This window comes from Bubalus bubalis, chromosome 10 (genome assembly GCF_019923935.1).
Source record: "Bubalus bubalis isolate 160015118507 breed Murrah chromosome 10, NDDB_SH_1, whole genome shotgun sequence".
Taxonomy (NCBI): domain Eukaryota; kingdom Metazoa; phylum Chordata; class Mammalia; order Artiodactyla; family Bovidae; genus Bubalus; species Bubalus bubalis.
The window spans coordinates 9636538-9654912 of NC_059166.1; the positions used below are offsets into that span (position 1 = coordinate 9636538).

Here is an 18375-nt window from a genome sequence, read left to right on the forward strand (position 1 = left end):
CCCTCACCTGGTCCTGGGATGCCCTCTAAGGGTGGCCCCCCACCTCACCTGGTCCTTGGTAGGCCTGGGGATGGCCAAAGGCCGAGTCCCAGTTGTTGGCAGCGCTTCTCTGGGCTGCGGCCCCCTCCGGCTTGGCTCCCCAGCCATCCGAGCTTTCCCAGTTTGCAGGTTTGGAAGCATTCCAGGCTGACCAGGGGTCACTGCCACTGCTGACCTGTTGTTAGGGGTAAAAAAAGGAGAGGATATTTGTGACTTCTAGAAAGTCCTACTCAATTCAGTAGGAAGCAACTGAATAGGGGTGCTGAAAAAAACTGATAGAAATGTAAAATAATTTAAAAAATAACATTTTAGAAACATGTAGGCAAGCACAAAAAGCAGCATCAATCGAATTTTACTGCTAGCATTTGCCGTGTTTGCTCAGGAACTTTACAACTGTTAACAGAGAAACTCTCTTTTTTCCCTTTCCCCCAAGTAACGGCTTTTCTGAACCTGCTCTCTCGTTCTCATGCATGTTCTGACACTCCCACTGTGTAATAGAATATGTGACATATTCATAAATAACAACTATTTTCTATTTTCAAAGCTGACCTGAACAACACTGTGCCGTCTGTATCTCTTTGCATGCTTTTTTCCCCCACTTAATATGTTTTTGAGCTTATATATGCTAATAATATGCTTTATTGACCTTAACCACTTGATAGTAATCAGTTGTATTTTTAACTGTTTTAATTTTTATTTCAAAAGTTATTATGTTCCCAGTTTAAAAAAAAAATCAAGAGAATAAAAGGATATGAAATATAAAAGCATTCCTACCACCTTAAGATGCCAGGCATTCTCTCAGAGACGACGACTCCTAACAAAGTCCTTTGTACATACTTACTCACACATGCCATGCAGTGAGATTCTTTTTGCTTTAAACACGTTCTAAGTGAGCCCCAATTACACTTTCTGCTCTGCACTTCTCTCTTGTTTTTCCATAGCCTGAAACATTCTCCTAGGTATTAATACACAGCACGTGGACGATGACATTCTTTTACGTGACTCCACAGAATTCCTTTGTATTTGTTTCCCATCATCTAAACAGCATGTGCTGATGCTCACTTAACTTGTTTGCAGTGTTTTGCTACTGCTAATAACGCTGCAGTGTACATCCTTATACATCTTTCCTCACATATCCAATAGATCTATGTGAAATTCCCGGAAGAAAATTACTGGGTAATGAAAGTGTGCATTTATTAATAAAATTGATAAGATTTTGTCAAACTGCTTTAGAAAGAGATCATATAGTCACTTCCCTACACTCCTACTACATGCCAAGGGGTGGCGTCTTGCATAAAATGGGGCTATCATGCCAAGTTATTTTAAAAATATTTTCTACCATTATTCTTTTGCATAATTTTATAGTTCATTAATGTTATAAATAAAATTTTCGAATGGGCAATACATGGCACCGTATTTCAAGGAATACTGCAGTAAGAGGAACCAGAGGCAACCAGTGTTTTTTTGTTGTTTCCTTGATTTTTAAAATAATTTATTTACTTTTAATTGAAGGATAATTGCTTTACAACATTGTGTTGGCTTCTGCCACACATCAACATGAGTCAGCCATAGGTATACACATGTCCCCTCCCTCTTGAACCTCCTTCCCCACCTCTCTAGGTTGTCCCAGAGCCCCAGTTTGAGCTCTGAGTCATACAATAAATTCCCACTGGTGATCTATTTTACATATGGTAGTTTCCATGCTACTCTCTGCTTCTTTCCCACCCCCTCCTTCCCCCATTAAGTCCACAAATCTGTTCTCTATGTCTGTGTCTCCACTGGTGTCCTGCAAATTGGATCATCAGTACCATTTTTCTAGAGTCCGTACATATGCATTAGTATACGACATTTGTTTTTCTCTGACTTATTTCACTCTGTATAATGGGCTCTAGGTTCATCCTAGATTTTTAAATTTTAAACCTTCAACCTGTATGGAACTGACTTCGGTATAAGAAATAATATAGGAATCCAGCTTAATTTTTTTCCTGTAGCCATCTGTTGCCCTAACATCATTTAATGAATAATCCATTGTCTCCCCACTGATTTGAAATTTACCTTTACCATACCCTGGACTTGGGACTATTTCTGGGACTCTTTCCTATAATCTATTCCTCTAATACCAAACTACTTTGGAGCCCACTAGACAGAATGCCATATGGTAAAGTTTGTACTTTACCATAACATCTTTTATTATTTTTACAGTGAACTTCAGCATCTGTTTTTAAAACTAAAACAACCTTCAGTTTTAGGATTAGTATGTCAGTGGTAAAGACTCCACCCATCAATGCAGGAGATGCAGGTTTGATCCCTGGGTCAGGAAGATCCCCTGGAGAAGGAAATGGCAACCCACTCCAGTATTCTTGCCTGGAGAATCCCATGGACAGAGGAGCCTGGTGGGCTATAGTCTGTGGGGCTGCAAAAATGTTGGACACGACTTTGTGACTAAACAATAACAACAACAACAACGTGTAAAGTTTAAAAAATGTGATTTCATTTGAACCTTAAATTTGTAGATAAATTTAGGGAAAACAAATAGTGCCTTAAAATTTTTTTTTCAACGCTAAAATCTATTAATTCAATGACATGGAATAGCAGTCTTCCTTCTCACATAAACAAAACAAAATGAAACAAACCTGATATTAGAGAGAGAGAGAATTACCCAAATGGCCTCATATGCCTCTCTAATGTTTTAGAATGCCACCGTGGTTGGGTTTTTTCTCACTCTTTACCAATTGACATATGGGGGGATAATGCCAGCCACCTAACCAGAAGCGTCAACAACAGAGCACACGTTTTACAAAGGAAATGTGACTGCATTCTAATATCTCTTGTACCTTCAAGAAAAAAGATGACGTTACTAATGATTTTGCTCAATGTCAAATATTAACAGAAGAAAGACATTTCATCCATATGACTGTCAATTTCTCAAATACACGGCTGACAAGGAGCTCCTCTCAAGCCACTCTAGTGGATTCTGGAAAAGAAGGCTGTTGTGCTGAGAGCTGGCCAGTCACACCGCAGTTAGGAGAATCCCTTCCTCCACAGCTTTCTTCAGGGGTGGGGGTAGGGGAACAGATACTCTGTGCTCTCCAGAATCTAAACCAGGAGGTTTTGTTTTCACAATAAAAACTTCAAAAGGTATGCCAATTCTGGATGGTAACATGACAGTAAGTACAGATATTCATCTGGCATTTCTAGAAACCACCAAGGAAAAGGAACAGAGAGCTGCAATCTAGAACAACAGACAAGTGAAAGTCCAGCCCCACTAGAGAGCAAGACTGTTGGCAAACCGGCAGAGAGAGGCGTCCTAGCAACACGGAGGAACAAATGGGACATGAAATTCACAGCAAGTATCCTAAAAAACTGAAACACATAACATGATACTCTGAAAAACTACTTCGTTAATAAATTGTTTATATATAATCAGTGCATCATGACTGGGTCGTGTGCAGGATCTTGTTCTCTACCTAGGTGAGGAAATCCTTGTTGGCAAATCACTGTTTGCTTTTGTCCCACGCCCACCCCCTCTCCTGCCCCAACCCCAAACCCCCCTCACCCCCGGGAATATTCCTTCTATCTTGTTTCAGCTTGACTTGTGCTGATAAATCTTTCAAACCTGACCAACTAGAAATCTCCCCAGGTTCTATCCCTAGGGCCCCTCCTCTAATAGCAGTACTGAAAAACCAGCTCCCAAAGCCAGGGTCTGCCTGCCCCTGAACCCGCCTCCCTGTACTTTGGCCTCTGGCTCCTCCGCTCTCCACCCACAATAACCCTGCTGTCCCGACTGCAGGCACCTGGTCACACGACCGTCCAAGCTTCTCCTCTGCTTTCTGCCAGCTCTCCTTCTTCTTTCTACCCAGCGAGGTTTTCATCCTCTTCTTTTCCCTCCCTTTATGGTAACAACTGCCCCCCCCGCCCATGACCAACTCAACTGCATTATTTCAAAACCTTTCACTAGACCTCACTGACCACAGGATGGATTCTAAGCTCATCAGTCCACTGATCAAAATCCTACCTTTTCCTTCCATGACGTCCCCATCCTCACTAGTCGCCACTGATCCTCACTCTACGCGTCAACCTGCAGTTTCCCAGACTTTCCCACATCCTTCCCTTTGTTCACGCTCTACTCTCCATCTGTGCACCAAGCCTGCAGGAAAGCTGTGCATCTCACAAATACATGTAAAGGGGGGGCAAGGATGAGCACACTGGCCCACTGGTTCAATTTTAAATCCCCTTATGAAATTGTGCAGGAGACTCAGGTTCGATCCTGGGTTGGAAAGATCCCTGGAGAAGGGAAAGGCTACCTACTCTAGTAGTATTCTGGCCTGGAGAATTCCATGGACTGTACAGTCCATGGGGTCACAAAGAGCTGGGACAGGACTGAGCCACTTTCACTTTACTTGATGAAACTGTAGCAATTTGACTCAAGTAAACAGCCCACAGGCTGAATGTTAAATCCCTTTATGAAACTGTAGCAATTAGACTCAAGTAAACTTCTCCTGGGCGAAGTGGTTAAGAATTTAAGCTCTAGAGCTGTCTATCTGGGTTTGAATCCCAGCTTTACCGCTTACTAGCTGTATGAACTTGGCCATTTACTCCATCTCTCTTAGTTTCCATACTTACTGAATAGATATAACAGCATTAACTTCCTCACAGGACTTTTGTAAGGATTAAAAGACATAATGCATATAAAACATCTCACAGAGTATTTATCTAGCACACAGCACAAACTCCGCAGAGGTCATCTTACTACATGGGGGCCCATTTAGAATATAGAGAAAAGCCTGATGACTGGTGATCTTTGAGTGAATCCCCATTAGTTTACACTTTAGAGGAAAAGACCATCAATTATATTTTCAAAACAATGCCAGATCACATTAATAGAGAAACTTTTATTTAAATAGGTGATTATAGGCACTTAAAATACTTTCTATTCTAGCCAAAGATTTGTTTCCTTCAGATACATATAAGAAAGAGAAAGAAGACAGAAATGTTTTGCCATAAAGTTCAAAAGCAAGTCTTGATTCTTGGGGGTTTTGGCACATTTTCTGTGTGCTGAATGCTGAGATCTTGCTTTTCCTCAAAGCCTAACCCCAGCTGCAATGAACTGGGCTATAGAACAAGTGGTTTAATGATCCTTTGGCCCCTGACTTCTTTGCTGTCAGTTCCAAGAACCCCTTCCGTCCCTCACCTGCAGACACCTGGCGGCACGATAATGCACTCTGCTCCTCCGCTAAGGTGTTGAGGGGCCTCTCCTTTCCTTTGCTCCCAGGCCTTCCCTCTCTCTCCTTTCTACTGAGTCATCATTCTCTTCCGGGCTGGCCCCCCTTACAGCATCAAAAACATCCAGACTGTCAACTCCATGGTTAAAAATCCTTCATTAGACTTCACTGTCCCTGGAATGAATTCATCAATCAAGTCTCATTGAAAGTCTTAGCTGAAAGGTCTCCAAGGTATAAATCCCAATTACCCTTTCAGTTCCTATAAGTCCCACTTTCTATGTTGCCATGTTTCCAAGAAGACCTTTATTTAGTTAGCTACTTTACCGGAAACAACACCTTGCTTGGGGGAAAAGGATTAGTTCTAAGGGTTTCAAATTGAATTTTACCTTATTTATGGAAGGAGAAGGAGAAGGAGAAGATGAAGAAGGTGGTGATTGGCTGAGACTTTCAAGACAACCAATCTGAGCCAAAATATCCACCTTAAAATAAAAAAAGGTGCTCAGTAAATGAAGGGTGGGGGAAAAAAAAGAGTATACCGAAGCTAAAAACAGCAAATGCATAGCAGGGCTAAGTTCAGCAGAAAATTCCAGCATGCCACTCATGCACAAACATTACACGCAGAAACCAAAGCCCCTAGTGCATAGTAGTGGGTTATCCTCCGTGCATTAATATATGTTCTAAAGACTGTTGTCACAACACGGTATCACTGAAGTACTAAAAGTAATTATACGCAGCACAGAAGGAGTGGAACAAATATCATGCGAGTCATACAGTCACAGAGAAAGAACTCCAGAGGAAAAACAATGCCAAGCTTTAAAAAACGTCAGGATGTTGAACTAGTGCTTTCAAAGCTACCAGATGTGAGATGAGCAAAGCTTCCTGGAACCTGAAAGCCCCAAAGAACCTACCCAGGACCGGCTAAGAGCACAGAACAGCCCGCGAGGCCGTGAGCTCTGCAAGCTCCTGAGCCGCTGGCCACCTTGGTGTGCAGAGTTGACTAGAGAAGAGATAACCGATACGCTCCCCGGAGCTAGGCAGTGGCCAAGTCAGCATCGCTAAGGGGGACCACCTTGGAGCCCAGCTTGCAGGCTTTGAATCCCAGCTCCACAACCATCTAGTAGGGAAGTTATGACTGTTGACATCTGTATGGTGTTCGAGAACGCACTTTCCAGGTATAACGTCCTTCTGAAGAAAGTGGTGGTATGATTTCCATTTTGTAAATGTAAGTAAATTTGGTTTTGGAAATCAACTAATAATATAAGAAGACAATCATGATGGAGTAACTGGGATCCAGTTTATGCTTCCACTTAAAACTAAAAGAGACGTTATATATGAAGCTGTCTTCAAATCACTGGCCAACAGGCAACAGGGGACCTGACACCTACCTAGAGACTTTCCAGGCCTCAGGTCAGGGACGGGGGATCCACACAAAGACCACTGGTCTCTGTGAACTGAGGAGACAGACCTGGGAGTCTGGGGCAGAGCGGTGAGGAGGAGAGAGCGGCACAGAGGCCCCAGAGACTGGATGAAGAGGTGGGGATGGGATCCCAGGTCTTAGTCTGCGTACCGATCAGCACACACATACGAGGAAGCGGCCACATGAAGGGTTAAGTATCAACCTCTTGGCAGGGCGGATCTCACCAGCCAGCACGGAAAACCTCAGGATTCGGGTGTGATATCAGGTACAGAACCGCAAAGGCTTTTGCCTCAGAGAGAGAGGCAAAAATATCCCTAGGCTGATTGCTCTGGCCCCACCCTAAGAAGCTTACACTGGACGAATTAAACTGTTTCCTAAGTAACTTTCTTTTTACAACAACAACAACAACAAAAACCCCACTAGTCTGCAACCACTGGCTACAAAAATAATAGGATCTGGTTTTGTTATATTTTGCTACTTAGCTGTACTTTGCTTCTTAGACTACATCCTTGGGCCACCAGGACGAATAAGAATCAAACTCTTACTTCTGACAACAGGCATCAGTGAATGTGGGCAAGGGTCTGTTTAGAAAACCACAGCAAGACTGACTTGACTCACTGGTTTCCCAGGATGTTCTTCTGGATTCAGAGGAAATCAGGTCTTTTGGTTCAACTGGTTTTCCTGTTCTTCAAGACACGGTCTAGGAAGAACACTCTTCACTGCCCAGATCACGAGACTGACAGTGCTGTGAGAGAAGACGGAGAGACAGGCGACAGACGCCCGCCCTTCTCTGTGTCCACCTGAACTAGGTCAGACCTCGGCTATGAGGCCATAACCGAGGTCTGAGAATTAATGAAAAAGGTAACTTATATTTCACTATGGTTGCTTTCTGGTTGGCTTTCTACCAAACTAGTGAACAAGAGTACAAAGAATATATAGAAAGGTTCAACAGAGGCTGACGAGTAAGCAGAGCTCCCGCTGCCCACCTGGTTCCTTACAGAGGATGCTCACTCAAAGTTCAGTACAGGTCAACACGGGTCATTCAGTTTGACAAGTCTACCAGGTAAGAAGGGTCAGTAATCAGGGGACTCACCACCTTGTATATTATCATCCTGGGGGAAAGGTTTTGGAAGCATTCGTAGGCCCACCTTATTACACACAAGGAAATTCTCATGTGTGCCTCGGTCATACACGTCTACACCTTACTGGTTACGTTGTCACGGCTGTTCACACTGCTACACCCTAATATATGGTCTCCTGCTTGGAGGGAAAGAAGGTAGGAAGGAACTTCCAGAGGAAGACTTTGTCCAGGGGCACACAACAAAAATGAACAGAAATTAACTGGGTTTGTGAAAGCCGAGGTTATGATGTTTTGGTTTGCTTTTTGTAACTCATCTGCCTGATTGAGGCATAACGTCTTTATCTGACATTTCTCATTCATCAGATGTTTAATAACCATGTGCCAATTGTGTCAGGAAATGGGGATAGTAAACAAATAATGTGATTCCTTTATAAGCCAAGAACATTTCAATCAGTTTCTGATAAAGGTTTAATTCTCTTTCTCAAAAAGGCCCACAAAAAGTATAGAATTGTCTTATGTAAAAAGCCTAATCATTTCAGCTCAAAATACAGATAGAACTTGTAAAATTTCCCATTTTGTTCTTTATAGATTTTTTGCTAAAAGGACATCATTGAATTCTACAGATGAACCTCTACTGATTTAAAAAAGCCATCTACAAAAATATAAAAACTTACACATTCTTTTAAAAATAAGGCTAGATCAGAACAACATTCTAATTCTATTTGCAGCCAGTCACATAAGTACTACTGACTGGAAAGTACCCCCTCAAAGCTTAAATAGCTCACTGTTCAGTCACTAAGTCGTGTCTGATTCTTTGTGACCCCATGGACTGCAGCATACCAAGCTTCCCTGTCCTTCACCACCTCTCGGAGTTTGCTCAAACTCATGTCCACTAAGTCGGTGATGCCATCCAACCATCTCATCCTCTGTCATCCCCTTCTCCTCCTGCCCTCAATCTTTCCCAACATCAGGGTCTTTTCAAATGAGTTGGCTCTTCGCATCAGGTGGCCAAAGTATTGGAGTTTCAGCTTCAACATCAGTCCTTCCAATGAACACCCAGGACTGATCTCCTTTAGGATGGACTGGCTGGATCTCCTTGCAGTCCAAGGGACTCTCAAGAGTCCTCTCCAACACCATAGTTCAAAAGCATCAATTCTTTGGTGCTCAGTTTTCTTTATAGTCCAACTCTCACATCCATACATGACCACTGGAAAAACCATAGCCTTGACTAGACAGACCTCTGATGACAAAGTAATGTCTCTGCTTTTTAATATGCTGTCTAGGTTGGTCATAACTTTCCTTCCAAGGAGTAAGCAAACAAAAACGTCTCATTAATTTCTAAAAAGTAAGTTCTGTCAAGATTCAGTGATTGAAGAGTTTTTTAAAAGATCTATACTGAGAACCTTTTTATAATTATACAATTTAAACACTAACAACTGGGCGAAAACCAACATGAGGACAACTATTAACACATGTTTAGCAATGATATCTGAGATTTATTTTCACCAGCAGGCTAATACATTCTGGAGGCACAGCTACTAATAGGAAGTGCTCCTGAATCTGTAAAATACCAGATAAATAACTAATAATGAAACCACCAATAACCACTAAAAACTATTCTTTTTTAAAGGTATTGTAATAGCTGTCCTCATCCACCTTAAAATCTATACTAGAAAAAGAAAAAACAATCTAATTCATTTCTTAAACATCCTTCAGTAAGTTTTCTACACTGTTTGCAACTGTGGTGTCTGTGTGTGTACATGTTTGTGTTTTATGGTATGTATATATTTATTTTATTTTTAAATTTTTTATTGTGCTGAAATGTAATGTAAAAGGTCCCACTGTAACCATTTTTAAGCGCACCGTTTCATGGCATTGATTACATTGTCAATGCTGTGCAGTCATCATTACCGTTTTCATCAAACTCCCCCGTCCTGCGTATATATTTAAACTCAAGAAAGGTAACACTACCCGTAGGGAGATGCCTTTGTAAAGGCCCGATCATCCACGTCTGCACATCTGAAGCCACCCTCGTTCTTCTACCAGCAGCCCTGGCTTCCCGCGGGGCAGCTGTCCCGTACTCTCCCTGGCCAGCCCCTACCGTCCTGCACTCTCCCTGGCCAGCCCCTACCGTCCTGCACTCTCCCTGGCCAGCCCCTACCGTCCTGCACTCTTCCTGGCCAGCCCCTACCGTCCTGCAGTCTCCCTGGCCAGCCCCTGCTGATGACGCAGATTCCCGGCTCTGCTGTGCAACAGCGCTGCAGGGGACACCCCTCTCCTGCCTGGACGCCTGTCCAACAGCAGAGCCAGGGGCAGGCTCGCAGGTGCTGGGTCAGAGAGCAGACGCGTTTCACGTACTAACACAGACTCTCACACTGTCCTCCAGAAAGCTTCATTGGTTTATCTTTACCAGCTCCACATCGGAACTGCCTACTGAACATGCCTTTCCTCACATTAGGTGTTAAAACACTTTAATTCTCTGCTAATTTGATAAAAAGAATTTCAAAATGAGCATTTTGCAATATTTACTGGCTCTTTGTACTTCCTTTCCAATGAAAAAATCTGTTCACCCCCTTCGCCCGTTTCTTTTTCTGAGCTGTTCATCTTTTCCCTATAGATATATGAGAGTTCTCTATTAACAGAATTACCTGGTACCTCTGGCATGTTAGAGATTCTTTTCCTAGGTGAATATTACTTTTGATTTAAATGTACCACCCTATGGTTGTTATAAATTCTGTTGTGTTTAAAAACACCTTCTATATTCCAAGGTTATAAAAAAAAAATGTTGCCTATATTTTTTTCCAAGTATTTAAAAAAATAAACAGCTTTATCATTGTTCAAATTAAATTGTTCCAACACATTTAAAGAATAATGCATTGTATTCCTTTGACATTTACAGTCTAGTCTATGCCACAGTCAAGTGGCAAGTCTGCGTTTTATAGGTAAGGAGTTCCCTCATGTTCTGGACAAGGAAGAAAAAGGTCACGGTGGGTCGTGGGGCTGCTGCACGAACGTTATCCACCACCACGCTAGTCACTGCACTTACCTCTGCCTGCTCAGTGAGAAGCTAGAACAGAAGGGGCCCCAACAACCCGGAATTAGGAATTTTAAGAAAAACAAAAGGAAGTGCTATTTTACATATTAAGTTAAAAACGTGTGAACTAACTACTCTGAAATGCAGTATAGCTTCAAAAGTCAAGGAGGGTTCAGATAAATTAAAAAATAACAGGCTCAAAGTAAGTTATTTATGAACATCTGCAGGTGGAATGTAACCTTTGAGAAAGATCTTTCTAAAAATATGATTTAAAAGAAAGACACGACAGTCAGAAAGATGGATAAGAGCAGCTGAATGTGTGGCTTTAACCTGCCTGTGTGGGAAGAAAGCCAAATTCAAAACAAGTGGTGCTGAGAGGACTAAAAGGATACTGATTAGGAAGAGTGTGGTGTGGTGTGCTGAGCTGGGGGCGGGGGGGTGGGGTGGAGGTGGGGGCCTGTCTGACCCACAGGCAGAGGAGAGGGCTGGCTCCTTCCTTTGAGGCACAGCAGGCAGATCCTTTACCAGCTGAGCCACAAGGGACGCCCTCCTCTGACACACCTGCCTCCAAACAAACTGTCCTCCAGGGCAGAAGGCAACGCCCGAGTCACTAGAAAAGCAAGAGGCATATCCCTGGAACAAAAATAGTATTTTCTAACCAACATTCAGAAAATGAAATGATGGAAAAACCTGACAGCAACGTTCTCCAAAGCTACCAATTAACACAGTATTTATAAAACACACCACAGTCTTGGCCCATTTAAATTGTTCATACATCCCAGACAACTGAGACCATAGATGGCTGTTAAAAATATTTTTACCCTATTTAAGTAAATTCAAATGTTCAGATTAATTAATTACGGTCATGTATTCTATATTTTGTTACTCCTGGTTTCAGTTTATTTTGTCTTTGCTTTCAAATGATCTGATTAGATTTAATGTCAGATTGGACTAGTAAAATCCAACCTTCATAAGTTGATTTTCTTTCAACCAACCTGGAAGAAAAAAATTAAACTTATGTGGACCAGTTTGTATTACATTTATATAGTGAGAAATCTTCTTCATAATATAACAAAATTTGAGATTGATTTTTTTTGGGGGGCAGTAAGGAAAAACAACTTTATTTGGAAATCCCTTAGTCAGAGAAGATGGTGGACTCTTGTCCCAAAGAATCATTTTATTTTATTTATTTATTTTTTATATAAATTTACTTATTTTAATTGGAGGCTAATTACTTTACAATATTGTATTGCTTTTGCCATACATCAACATGAATCCACCACGGGTATACACGTGTTCCCCAGAGATTGATTTTAAATTTGTGTTTATGAGTTAAACTGCTTCAGCCGATCCTGAGCTAATGGTTGAAATAGGTCCCTGAATTAAAATATGATAAATAGCTCTATGTTTTGTTTCCTTCACTTATTTTATAATCATCTCAATATAATTCCCCTTTATTGAAATGCCGTCCTTTGCTTATTAATGTGGTTTCACCGGTGTTTTTGTATAATTCAGTGACTCTCAGCTGGGTTGACTTTGCCCATCTGGCAACAGTGGGAGACAGTTTTGGTGACTGCGGTGAGGGTGGTGCTACAGGCCAGAGACGCTGCTGGTTATCACAATGAGGAAGCGTCGGGCCCCAGATGTTAACGGCACCCAGGCTAAGAATCCCTGGTAAAATGTCAAGTAACGTTTAACTGGGCTTCCCTGGTGTCTCAGTGGTAAAGAACCCGCCTGCCGATGTAGGAGGTGCAGGAGATGTGAATTAGATCCCTGGGTTGGGACGATCCCCTGGAGAAGGAAATGGCAACCCACTCCAGTACTCTTGCCTAGAGATTCCATGGACAGAGGAGCCTGCAGTCTGTGGGGGTCACAAAAGAGTCGGATACAATTTAGTGACTAAACAACGAGATTTAACTACTATTTCTTTACATTTTATCTTGAGTAAACTTTAACTGGCCAACATTCTCAGGTATTATAGATTAACAAAATATAAAAGAATGCTCAATTATGGTGATAACTTCACCTCCAAATTTTAAATATCTGAGCCAGACTAATTTGTAATTCAGGATGTCCACAAAAGCTATTTTAAAATGTATAAAATCTGCAATTAACATTTAGTAACAGTACTTTGAAAAACTCTCTTAAAAGGTTAAGATATAAATATCCTATGAACAGATAACTGTAAGTGAGATGATTATTAGGCTTTATACTATTTAAAGCCTTTTATGTAGTTAAAAATATCAAGAGATATCTCCTAAAGCCCATTCACTTCTAAAGAGGTAGGAAGCAGGAACATTTTCAGATCCATCTTCTCAATTTTCTTGTTGACGCTGGCACTGGATAATCATTTAGCAATAACTGAACCAGGCCAAAGTACTGGAGCTTCGGCTTCAGTATCAGCCCTTCGAAAAAATATTCAGGGTTGATTTCCTTTAGGATTGACTGGTTTGATTTCCTTGCGTCCAAGCTCCAATACTTTGGCCACTTGATGTGAAGAACTGATTCATTAGAAAAGGCCCTGATACTGGGAAAGATTGAAGGCAGGAGGGGAAGGGGACAACAGAGGATGAGATGGTTGGATGACAGTACCAACTCGATGGACATGAGTTTGAGTAAGCTCCGGGAGTTGGTGACGGACAGGGAAGAATGGCGTGCTGCAGTCCATGGGGTCGCAAAGAGTCAGACACGACTGAGTGACTGAACTGAACTGAATCAGGTAGTCACCTAAATTGGTCAAATTCATTAAAATTAATATTAAAATTTCAGTACATTTTTCTCAAATTATCCCGCTTTCCCAAGTTTTCTAGAAACAGTACAGTAACAGTGCCAACTACTGGATCTGCAGCTGCCTTCTCGCGCTGCACCTGCACGAGGGGCTCACGCCGGACACGTGCGGCACGAGCCAAGACCGCAGAAGGCATGCCCTGCTCCAGCCAGAGTTTCGACACTGACCGAAGAGGGCCCTTTTCCTTCCTCGCCCTCGCTTGCGAGGATATTCCCAGTTTATCGGGTCTGTGTTCAACATGCCAGACTTTTACAAGCAACTCTGAATGAACACCCTGGCTTCTCACTAATAATCAATGCTATAAAACTAGTCTGCAGCAGGCTTAAGAGGCAAGGTCTTTGTTAGAACCCAGCAAGAGAACGCCACACACACACCTAACAGCTATTTTGTTCGTGCTTTCAGGGAATGGCAAGAGCTTGACGCACCACAGGCTTTCACACGTGTGCTTTGTTCCGTCGAGCCAGACTACGATTTACCTGGTTGTTGCTGTTGGCAGCCGATGCATTGGCTTGGGCTGTACTTGCTGACAGGGAGTCGAGGAAGGCTTGGTCGGCCACTGAATTTCCACAAGCAAACTGATCTTTTCCATCACTGGGCAAAATCTGAACATTAGGAAGGACCATAGTTACTTACTTTCATAGACTGTCGAGTTATTTCAAAGGTAGAATCCCTGATGGCAAGTAAGAACTATCAAAAGGTTTCTATTCTTAAAAGGTATGAGCTCAAGAATATCTGCCCTAACGATTCCTTTCTGCAAGTGTGCAGGATTCTTTAGAAAAACGCAACTAATACCAGGATCAGCTTACCACATTTTTCTCATTCTTGTCAGTTTTTAGGATCCCGAATGCACGGTGTACAGAGGTCAAACATGATATAACGTGAGACCCGTGGGCCGGGTTCAGGGACCTGTGAATCCTCTGATAGTGTCTGGAAAGGTGGGGTGCCTGCCCGTACACATGTTGGGCTGGCCTGAATTCATTCGGTTTTTCCAGAAAAGATGTTCTAGAAAAACCCAAACAAACTTTCTGGCCAACCCAACATTTCAGCAATATCATCAGTATTCTCCAAAGCGCTTAAAATTCCCCACTGAACTCTCGGTCAGGACAACAGCCAGCCTTCCCATTTTGCAGGCAGCGCCCAGCACACACCCTCCCAGGGCACGTGATCTCTCTACTGGAGGGGAACCCAAGGCAACTCTGTTCCTGAGCTACACTCCAGTTTTACTCACAGGCTACCAGGCAGCCTCAGTTTCTCGCTATCACCCGGGATGAGAGAGGCAGGCTCACCATGGACCCAGGGCTCCGTTCTGCGTGACCTACGGACAGCCAGCAGGGGGCGCCAGGAGGCCGACTCAGAGAGCCTTGGTCAGCTGGGTGGGGTGTGTCCCCACACTATCCTTGGCATTTATCACTGCAGAGCTTGCACCCAGCAACAGCTCACTCAAGACCCTGGGTCTTGGAGAATGGGAGAAGGAACTGACAGAGAGGTCCTAGACTAGCACAGGGAGAAGAAAGTGACCTTCGAGTCTGCAACTGAAACCCTGTGAGTCCACTCTACGGTAAACAGTAAGGTAGGCAGCAGCTACTACACAGTATCAGTAAAGGAAAAACAGAGACTTTTATTCAGAACAACTGAAAGTTGCTATCCTTGGAAGGAACTTCAGCTGAGTCTTTGGAGTTCCTCTTTGGTGTATAAGTCTGTAGGTAATATTTCTTCTTGGTTCTACTTCAGTGAATTTTCTACATTTTATATAATCAGCAAGTATTATTTTTACAATGGAATTTTTTTCATTAAAAATAAAAATAAAGTTATCTTTCATTCTTGTCCTTTAAGTTGATAATTCGTAAAAACACCTATGACAAAGACCAGGTTTAATTAATAAACAAGAGTAAATTCTTACCTCAACATAGTCTGTTGGAACAAGCCCTCGTTCTCCTTTGCTGTTTCTTCCTTCCAGCCATCCTCCACCAACATCCTCAAAAAGGTTAAAAGAAAAAAAAATATTATAGTTGGAATTTCCTGGAGAAATTTGGCTCTGGGAATTGTTACCCATAAAAAAAGTAATTAACGTTAATCCATTAACCTTTTCATTCCTATGGGGCTAACGCTGTTAAAAATTTCAAATTCTTAAGCTTTCTCTTTATGCCAGAAAAGGATATAATTTAAAAATGAGAAAAATCAAACTTCAACTAATTGATGAGACAGAGAGAAACAGAATGACAAGATTTTGTAATTTCTTTCTGATGACTGGTCTGTGGTTGACTACACATGGTTTGCAGCTCTGACTGTCAAGGGGCAGAATGCACCCTCACTTCCAGAACCTGCGCTATCCCTTCATGACCTCTTCGGCCAACAGACTGAGGTGGAGATAACACGGGGTGAATACGGAGCCGGCCTCAAGAGGCTCTGCACACTTCAGCTCACCCTTCTTTTTTCCCCAAAAGAGCTGGTATTTGGGTTGCCAGATGATGACAGAGACAAGGCTCCGTCTCCCTGTTGGCCCACCCAAAGCCAGCCGACCCCCAGCAGGAGAAATGCCAGACAGAGGAGGTCATAGTGGCCTGCTCTGCCCTAGCGCTGTGCTGGATGATGCAGGCCCATGGGTGAGCCCAGGTCAGGAGAACCACCCAGCTGGTTTGTGGATCCCCAAGCAACAACAACAGACTGTTTAAGCCACTAAGCTTTGGGATTGCCTGTTATTTAGGAAAACTAACTGGCCCAACCTTCCTGAGCGCTCCTAAATAAATAATGTTAATAATCTAAACATTATAATGTATTCTATGCCAGGATTCCCAATTTTAATGTTACCTTTGAAAAATCCTACTGCTTCCCTTTAAGATAATAAGGGCTATCTTAAATTCATAAACCATACCCTAATTAACATCCACTTGAATCTAGATAACATATTCTTTTAAAAAGTCATTTTAAATGACTGTCCATTTCTTGACCACAACAGCAATCTAAATACTATTTTACAAAGAAATTAAGAGTGCTTCTTCATTAAAAAAAAAAAGTAAATATAAGCTTTCATGTCTTCTATGATTAAAAATAGAGCCTATTTACTTATACACACCTGGCATACTGTATAAAACTACGTATGTTTTTTTCTAACCAGCAATTCTTTTTTTAACCATCAGTACTGCACAAGCAACAGGAAAGGAATTCATGTGGGTGTGAAAGATCAGCCTATTAAAAAAATAAAATCTTAAACATAAATCCTTAAGAGACCAATTTAAACGTAACAGTTCTCTTACTGGATTTGTAATTGTGATGATTTCGCCTTCGTTAACTGTCAGTTCATTATTTCCAGGTTCAGCAGAAAAATCATACATAACCCGAGCCTATTGGAAGTAAAGAGAAAAAGAGGAAGTTACAAAATGTAAACGTAACAGTAAAAAAAGAGAAAAAGAGCCACCTATGCCGCTCACTTTGTGAACAACATGTCATGACCGCGGTTGCGGCTGTTTTGGAACAAAGGAAGACGTCGGATCAAAATGATTCATCAGCCCTGTTTGTGAGGAAGAATGACACCAAGAGAGAGAGCCCTGCTCTGCTCTGGGAGGAGGGAGGTTTCTGGTCGCCGCCCACACTGCACTTAGAGATCGGGCCCCGAAGAACTCAGAATAAACCCATTTCAGCAAGGGGAAAAGAGCACGCGTGGCCTTCCTGGCAGGAGGTAAGGAGTGGAAATACAGACACTGTTCACTGTGGGCACAAGGACTCTCAGGGACTGAGGGGTCTCCATGGAAGTATGTACACACGAGATGCACAGTCTTTAGATGAGCCTCCTGCTATTAAAACTCTCACTGTTCTTTACCTAGGGTAAATTTTGATGGTGCAGCAACCCTAGCCAACTAAAAACACAGAAATCTGAGCTGTGTGCAAGATATATTCATACTCTTCTACTAGAATACTTCCTACTAAGAAGAAAGTGTTGGTTGCTCAGTCGTCTCCAACTCTCTGCGACCCCATGGACTCCAGCCCACCTGGCTTTTCTGTTCATGGGATTCTCCAGGCAACAATACTGGAGTGGGTAGCCACTCCCTTCTCCAGGGGTTCTTCCCGATCCAGTGATCGAATCCAGGTCTCCTGCATTGCAGGTGGATGCTTTACCATCTGAGCCATACGAAGACTTACCTAGGGCTCTCGTATACTTGGGTCAGGTAACCTGAGCAGTTGTGATTTTCAAAATTTTTCTTGCCATGGAATCTGAATCTCATAGAAAATAGACTAAAGGGAAGCTGTTCTGGTTGATGTGAGGTGGGGCTGCTCTTTCAGGCCCTTCCTCAAGCAGATGCTTGAGGTACCAACCCTGAGATGTGGGTTCCTTGGAATAACTGCCATGCACATATTCCAAGAAAGACAACTACTGCTGTAAAAAATACATATACTTTTATGTTATGTGCATTTAATCCATCTCAAATTCTAAATAATTGTCTTTTCATGGACTGTCTTATAGAAGGCAGTCCATCTTATAAATTGAAACCACATGTACCTAGGAAATGTGGTTTGTTTTGAACTTATCCTGGTGCGTTCCGGTGGCTCAGTGGTAAAGACTCCACCTGCCAAAGCAGTAGATGTGGGATCGATCCCTGGTCAGGGAGGATCCACATGCCTCGGAGCAACTAAGCCCACGTGCACAACTGCTGAGCCTGTGCTCTAGAGCCGCGCAGCAGCTACTGGAGGCCCTGCGCCTGCAGACCGGGCTCCATGACAAGAGAAGCCGCCACAAGGAGAAGCCTGCGCACCGTAACGGAGTGGCCCTCGCTTTCCGCAACTAGAGAAAGCCCACGC

At 42.6% G+C, this 18375-nt stretch overlaps 1 protein-coding gene across 2 annotated transcripts in view; it reads right to left on the bottom strand.

The window, feature by feature from the left end:
* The window catches only part of SNX9 (sorting nexin 9), an 89077-nt gene that overhangs the window by 33800 nt on the left and 36902 nt on the right, over window positions 1-18375 (bottom strand). The window contains exons 2-6 of one of the 2 annotated variants that reach the window (XM_025294337.1): window positions 16836-16922; window positions 15482-15556; window positions 14058-14183; window positions 5648-5740; window positions 49-214 (exon numbers count right to left, since the gene is read on the bottom strand). In XM_025294337.1, the coding sequence (XP_025150122.1) occupies window positions 49-214; window positions 5648-5740; window positions 14058-14183; window positions 15482-15556; window positions 16836-16922 (547 nt within the window). The remainder of the gene's footprint in view (window positions 1-48; window positions 215-5647; window positions 5741-14057; window positions 14184-15481; window positions 15557-16835; window positions 16923-18375) is intronic. The other variant, XM_025294338.1, reaches the window with a different exon arrangement.